The sequence below is a fragment of the Ictidomys tridecemlineatus genome, chromosome 10 (genome assembly GCF_052094955.1).
Source record: "Ictidomys tridecemlineatus isolate mIctTri1 chromosome 10, mIctTri1.hap1, whole genome shotgun sequence".
NCBI lineage: Eukaryota > Metazoa > Chordata > Mammalia > Rodentia > Sciuridae > Ictidomys > Ictidomys tridecemlineatus.
Window position 1 is genome coordinate 86,810,173 of NC_135486.1, and position 7,854 is coordinate 86,818,026.

The 7,854-nt window shown below is 36.5% G+C and overlaps 1 protein-coding gene across 5 annotated transcripts in view; it reads left to right on the forward strand.

Moving 5' to 3' along the window:
- Mindy3 (MINDY lysine 48 deubiquitinase 3) overlaps nt 1-3,417 on the forward strand; it is an 85,611-nt gene extending 82,194 nt beyond the window's left edge. For 4 of the 5 annotated variants that reach the window (XM_005330866.5, XM_040276771.2, XM_078023364.1 and 1 more), the window contains one exon: nt 2,519-3,417. In XM_005330866.5, coding sequence (XP_005330923.1) covers nt 2,519-2,668 — 150 coding nt within the window. In that variant the 3' untranslated portion in view covers nt 2,669-3,417. Of the gene's footprint in view, nt 1-784; nt 912-2,518 lie in introns of all 5 variants that reach the window. The other variant, XR_005730330.2, reaches the window with a different exon arrangement.
- Nucleotides 3,418-7,854: the final 4,437 nt, after the last annotated feature.

The window sequence follows — 7,854 nt, forward strand, 5'->3', positions numbered from 1 at the left end:
AGAAAACTATTTTAAAGGATTAAAATAACCACAATGTCTAGCATTTATTGAGCATTTATCGGGAATTATAGGAAGTATTCTGTTTATACCCATTTTATAGAAGAGAGAACTGAAGCACAGGTAAGCAACCTTGTCAGAGGTCAAACAGCCAGAAAGTGGCAGAGCTGGGATTGAAACTTAAGGAATCTAGCCCAGAACATGCCCTCTTCCCCATTATGTTTGCTCTTTTCCTTGTAACTCAAAGGCATGAAGGTGACTCACGTGTTCTAAGCAAAAGTTTTGTCTCACCACTTCACTGTTTTAATGAAATACCACTCTGTGTACACATGTAATGTCTATTATGTTTGTATTTATTCAAAAAACAGTTGTGGTAAATAAAGCTGATATTAGAAGGAATAATCCCTAACATGCCTTTTTAATGTGATCTATGCATGCTGGTTTTATAACTATTTAAATTGGAAATGGCAACAGAAAATAGATTATAATATAAATACATAATTTTGGTTAAATCTAAAATACTAAAATTTACTTTTATTTTCATAATATAAAAGGAAAGTTCCATTAGATCCAAAATATTTTCACAAAAATAATTAATTGATACTTATAGCAGAAAATACAAACTGTCAATAAGAAAACGTGGATGTTATTTCTTAATGTGTGTTAATGAGTGCTTCATCTGGACTTTGAAGTTTTGCATAGCTTTGAAATAGAGGTGCTTTATAGTCACTAGTTATTCACCTACACAGTTCCTGCAAGGTAGTCAAATATTATCCATATTTTACAGATAAGACAGGGAGATTAAGTGACTCACCCAGGGTCACACAGCAAGTCATTGACAGAGCAGGGATTGGAACTGAGTTCCTGATTCCCAATCCTGTCCTTGGTCTGCTTGGCCACGCTACCTGTGTATAGTAAGTTTTCAAATTATGCTTGTGCGAAGTATCTGGCATACTAACAAAGATCAGAAATCAAAACAGGGTATATTAACATGACAGTAGTATATAGCAACTATAAAGCAAAGCATAATGTGTCATTAAGTTGCAGAAGTATAATGTTACGCAGTTACTTGGGAGCTAGTGAGGTGTATTAAAAACATCTGAAGGAAACAGGGAAGGGGACTACTATGCCTGATCTTCCAAATAACAAAAGCTAGTTGAGATCTCCAGAAGTGGGCCACAGTACTCTGTCCAGGCCCTTCTGCTCCATGTTTTGAGCAAGTGAAGTTCTTTGTGAAAATAAGTCTTACTTGTCAAATATTATAACTTGAGAGTTACATTCCTTGCAGAGAACTCCTCAGGAAAAGACTCTTTTGCTTTGGGGAATTGAAAAGTGAGAGTTGTAGTTTTAATAGTAAGTTTATTTCATCGACACTAGAAACAAACTTACATATTAACCAAAATAAGATTTTTTTAAAAAATTCACACTAGAAAATGTCTTTAGAACTTCCTAAAAAAAAATAGATATATGAAACCAAATTATCTGGCCTAGCAATACTTTAGATGTAGAAATAATGTGTCTTTTAGGGAACTATCATTTAAGGCTGATATTTGACTCCTTAGTCAAGTAAGTTTTTTTATATTGAAAGAACATTATTATATAATCGTGTGTATCCACCAATGAATATGTAAAAGTCATTATATATACTTTAGAAGAAGGCAATTTATATATTCCTATTAAATTATATAGTTAGAATTTCTGTTGGTACAGAAAATAAATAAATGACCATTCCTTTCATGTACCCAGAGAACCCTTTGTAAAGAGTTAGGGTTTCCACTGGTGCAATATGTCATAAAACATTTTATGTATTTTATTTGAAATGGAAGAAATAAGAATACAATTTTTCTAGTATTTAGTGACCATTTTTATATGCAGTGGCAATGATCACATAGAACATAAGTGCTGGCTAGTTTGATTTATCAGCCTCTTCCTACTATTTGATTGTACTGCATGAAAAATCAGGGAGAAAAAATTTTAAAAAGATGTCAGAACAAAATACATTCATGAGCTGAATTTTGGCAATACTTAATAACAAATTTAATTTTCAAACATGCAAATTGTCTTCAGCTCTGGAAATTCAGTCTTTAGATTGAAAGGAGCAAATGGAAGTTTCCCTCCTTAAAATGGATAGCTATATTTCTGTTATGGCTTTCCATTTCATGAGATTGGAATACAATAATAAAAGTGATGTAAATGAGTATAGTAATTGAAATTTTCTTTAAATAATTATTTAAAGGATGATTTTCTTCTTATTAAATACAGTCTGTATGTATCTTGTGATTCACGTATACTTTTATTCTAAACATCATCAGGTCAGCTAGCAATTAAAATCTATATCACTATCTCTTTGAAAATTTATTTTCATATTAAGCAAATATTCTTACTCATAATTTCTGTCAAAATAGATGAGAAGTTCCACATAAAACCCTATATAATAACTTGCTAGCCTATAAAAATGGTCTCACAGAAGAATTTACTAAGAATATTGATTGAGCTTGGTGGCTTTTTCTTTTTTCAATAGGTAATGTATGTAGAAGGAACTGCAGTCATTATGGGTTTTGAAGATCCCATGCTACAAACAGATGACACACCTATTAAACGCTGTCTCCAAACCAAATGGCCGTACATTGAGTTACTCTGGACCACAGATCGCTCTCCTTCACTAAACTGATTTCCCTAAGTATTTGTAAGGAAGATTGTAATAACAGATGTTGATAGAGGGATTTATGACTGGCAATTGGCTAAACACTGGTATCATTGATTAACTGTAAATAACAATTAAAAACACATTTTTGTGTTTAAGATGTTTTATTATTTGGTTTAAAGGTTTACCTTAAAGCTTATCCTATTTTAACCCTTTGTGTTGAAATTTACTAGCAAAATTAAGCTTTAATCAAAGTTCATCACTTTTGCAATAAGATAAGTATCAAAATCACTATGTATAAACTTTTGGGTTTTATTTCATTCAGCCACATTTTATCGTTTGATTGATTCTGGCTTATATATCAGCTTCCACACTGAAATGCAGAAATTAATTTTTTTCTTTTTGAAAATCTTTTCCATGAGAAATTCTGATAAATAACAATTTATCAGTCCAGATCCTTTGATAATTGTCTTAACTCTGGCATGTTTACAAAATGTAGAAACTATCTGAAAACTTCCCACTTATTCACAGGTGTCTAGGGGATGTATTTTTTAAACTGATAGAAAAGAGAATGTTTGATAGTCTTAACACTGTTAACTTTCACTGTGTTGCCAAATGCTTTTCCAAATTTGTTCCAACAACCCTATAAGCCAGCTTTCTTGTATATTTATAAATGTGATAAATGCATGAGAACATCTGTTACTACATTAGTATATTCCATTATTTATTATGATCCTAGTTGATAACCTAAATAAAAACTTTTTTCTTTAACTCTATCCTTGCATTCTTACATTAGTGACAAATAAACAAATATGTTTTTAAATGTTTCTGTCTAGACACCCTGAAAAACACAGTATCCAAAACTTTTCTAATGAACCAAACCTTACCTAAGAGCTCCACTAACACACACAGCTAGAAGCACAGAGCCTGGGTGGCAGCCATCTAAATCAGTGAGCAAAGATGCAGAAGCCTTATCCTGTTTACTTGAGAGAGATTTGCTTTATTCTAATAGTTTGCTCCACAGAAGTTTGAAACCTGAACAGCCAGAGCTGGTTCTGCCTTCACTTGTGAAACAGTCAAACATTTAGTATTCTCTTATATATTTTGGAGCTGAACTTTACCTTCAACAGCATACTTCCTGTGTGAATCTGGGGTTTTATTTTGTTTTTGTACAAACAGTTATAATATAATAAGTAAATTTTAGCACAAGAAAAAAAAGTGGCATGAGATATTTATGTATAACTTGGTAACATTTTATTTCAGAATTATGACACAATACTAGCTACTAGAATTCCAGTTAAAAATATTTTTTAAAATATTTTGGCTGAATCTTGGCTGCCTCAGAAGTAATATATGCATACACACACACATTGTTTGAATTAATTTCTCTAACTCCAGCCTTAAATTCCATAAGGATTATGAGAAAAACAGATTCTCTCATAATCATTTACCCTACAAAGTAGTGGGATGCTCTCACTGTGCTATGCAACAAATCATTCCAAAACTTTATGGCATAAGACAATCCTTGTATTAGTTTCACGCATTTTGTCACTTAGAAGTTCAAATGGCACAGTGGGGGGATGGCTTGCCTGCTTCTCTGTCTGGAAGCTCAGCTGAGACACTCAGTGGCCAGGGGCTAGAATCGTGGCAATGTCTTTACACATATGACAGGCATGACTGGGACCTTTGCTTGATATTATTGACAGTTGTAGACACACTGTCAAACAACTATAGGTATTTTTTTTAACACATGAGGGCCACTTACCAAAATAGATTAAGCAAGTCTAGAAAATGCTATGTAGAAATTAAGTAACACACTTCTGAACAGCCCAGAGGCAAAAGAAAAATTGCAATGGGAATTACAATATCCCTTTTCCTGAATGATAATGAAAATGACCTAATAAAATTAGTTAAAGCAATGTTTACACAAAAATAGTTTTAAAATAAGTATATTAGAAAAGTAGAAAGGTTTGCAAATTGGAAATCTAAGCTTGTATCTCAACAATACACACAAAGAAAATAAAAGGGTATAAATAAGGTAAAAGAAATATCCACAAGTAGAAGAATGAATTTCGGGCTTGGGTAGCTAAGTGGTAAAGTGCTTGCCTAGCACATCCTCAGCATTACATAAAAATAAAAAAAAGTAAAGATATTGTATCCATCTACAACTTAAAAAATTGTTTTTAAATAATTTGGACCCCTACCCTCACCTTATGCAAAAATTAGCTTCCAATGATTATATATTGAATTTTAAGAAGTAAGACTCTAAAATGAATAGAAAACAGGAGTGCATCTTTGACACATGCCAAAACGTAGATGAACCTCAAAACATGCTAAGTTAAAGGAGTTAGTCATAAAGACTGCATTTATAATTCCATTTTTGTGAAATCTCCAGATTAGGCAAGACTGAGACTTAAATGCATTAGCAGGAGCTGGGATAGGGACGGAGTAGGATAACAGGATTGGGGAATGACTGCTAGTGTGTACGGAGTTTATTTGGGAGTAATGAAATAACCTAATATTAAACCATGGTTGTTGAGAGCCACAGCCAAAGGGGCCCCAGTAAACTTCCAGCTGCCAGCTGATGATTGGCTCACAGCGGCCCCAGCAAACTTCTAGCTGCCAATTGATTGTCTCCTCTGCGATGATGCTCATTGGGCTGTTTCCCCGCCCTTTCAGACCACAGAGCTGCTCATTGGGGGACATTTTTTGGCTCTGCCCACACGACCCAGCCAATCGGCCTCAAGAACAGGAGGAGTGGGGGAGGTTAAGAGGCTATGGGAAGCCAGTGGTGGCAGTTCGGCTCTGAAGGTTTTTCCTGAGGAGCTTTGTGGTTTGGTGTGTGTGTTCTAAAAATAAAGTTTGTTTCTTTTGACAAGTGGCTCCTGAATTGTGCCCAGCCAGACTGCGGCATTTGGTGGCCCGTATGGGGAACGACTGAGGGTAAGTGATAAGGTAAACTGCTCGCCCTGAGGGCAGGGCGAGAGGATGGGTAGCCATTTTAAAATTCTTCTTTTGTTTTGCTTCACTTTTGTTTTAAGTTGCCTGTCCCTGGAGATATGTAAGATGGAAGAAAAACCACTCACATCTGAGGAACAGATCGGGAGAAAGGACGGATGGACATTTCAGGAGGATAGAAAGGCTATAATGATTTTTTGTTGTTCCAATTTTGTTTCACTCTGTTTCAGTTTTGTTTGGTGTTACCTTCTTGGGTTGTATTATAGTTATAGTAGAAATATTCAAGTAAAAGAGAAGGTCTCTCGAGCTAGTCAGAAAGAGAAAGAAAGTGTAGAGCAGAAAAAGCCATCAGGAGGAAAGTTACAACAGGAGACTTCTACTCACACCTTTCTATCACCAGAGGGCGTAAGTGTCCAACCAACAGCACCACCTCTACAGGAGACTGCTACTAACACCTTTCTATCACCAGAGGATGTAAGTATCCAACTAACAAGGCCACCTCCAAATGCTGGGAGGTCCCCACCCCCCGCAGTTGATAGTTGGGATCCTGAGACAGGATCTCAAATATTAACATGCCCTGTATTTGAGGCAGGAGGGCAGAAAATTCACAATGCTTTAAATTTCAAAACAGTGAAGCAGCTAAAAGAGGCTGTAACAACCTATGGTCCTCAAGTACCCTTCACTGTAAGCATGGTCGAATCCATTAACAACTTGAACATGACGCCAGCAGATTGGGCTAATATGTGCAAAGCTGTGCTAAATGGAGGACAATACCTGTTATGGAAGGTTGCCAATGAGGAATTTTGCAAGGAGACAGCTAGGCAAAATGCAGCAGCTGGTTCTCCTCAGAGAAATCTAGATATGTTGTTAGGAAAGGGACCTTATGAGTATCAGCAGCAACAAATTGCATATGATCCTGGCGTATAAGCACAAATTGCTGCAGATGCGGTTAAGGCATGGAAGACTTTACAAGGACATGGAGGTTTACAAGGTCAATTATCTAAGGTAATATAAGGAGCTAATGAACCTTAATGCTGAATTTGTAGATAGGCTTATTCAAACAGCTACCAGAGTTTTGGGGAATACAGAACAGGCAATGCCATTAATAAAACAACTGGCTTATGAGCAAGCGAATCGTTGGTGCAGAGAAGTCATTAGACCATGGAAACATGAAGATTTAAACACATTTATTAAAGTATGTAGAGACATTAATGAACAAGAGCAAGTCGTGGCAGCTGCAGTAAAACAGGCTTTAGATGCCAGGCCAAGAACATGGTACAATTGTGAACAAACAGGACATTTTAAAAGGAATTGCCCCATAGGAGGAGGGTTTAACAAAACTAGGTATCAAAGGAGTAGAATACCGGGTATTTGCCCACGATGCCATAGAGGGAGACATTGGGCTAATGAATGCCATTCTCAAACCACCATAGAGGGTACTCCATTATCAAAAAATGAACAAGGACCAGGTGTTTTCCACGATATCATGGAGAAAGGCATCAGGCTCCACTGCCAAAAAATGGACAAGGGGGCCCAATGCTCCGGGACCCAAGACCACAAATATACAGAGCACTGGAGGAACCCAACAACCCCATCAGGGTAGTGCCCAGGACACATTGTCCATTAGATCCCTCATCAAATAAACCAGAGGGAGCGCAGGGTTGGACATCTGCGCCTCCGCCAAATCAGTCCTAACTCCAGAGATGGGAGTTCAAATCATTCCCACAGGGGTAAAAGGACCTCTTCCCAAAGGAACAGTAGGCTTATTATTGGGACGCAGCTCTTCTACTCTAAAAGGACTTATGATAAGTCCTGGGGTAATTGACCCCGATTATGAAGGTGAAATAAAAATTATAGCCAGTTCTCCAAAGGGTATATCAGTAATTTCACCAGGACATAGAATAGCACAATTACTAATAATACCCAGCCTACATGATAAATTTTCCAGTCATCCTGTAGAAAGAGGTTCCAAGGGATTAGGCTCCACAGATGTAGATTGGGCTGTGATTTCTTTAAATTTAGATTCTCACCCCATGCTAAAACTAAATATTCAAGGACATGAATTTAATGGGCTACTGGATACAGGTGCAGACCTTAGCATCATCTCTCATCAAGAATGGCCAAAACAACAAGCCACTCAAACACTTTGAGGCCTAGGAGTGGCGACTAATCCCCATAGAAGTGCGATGGTATTAGATTGGAAGGATCCTGAAGGATGTGAAGGAACTATACAGCCATATGTATTGGATCATCTT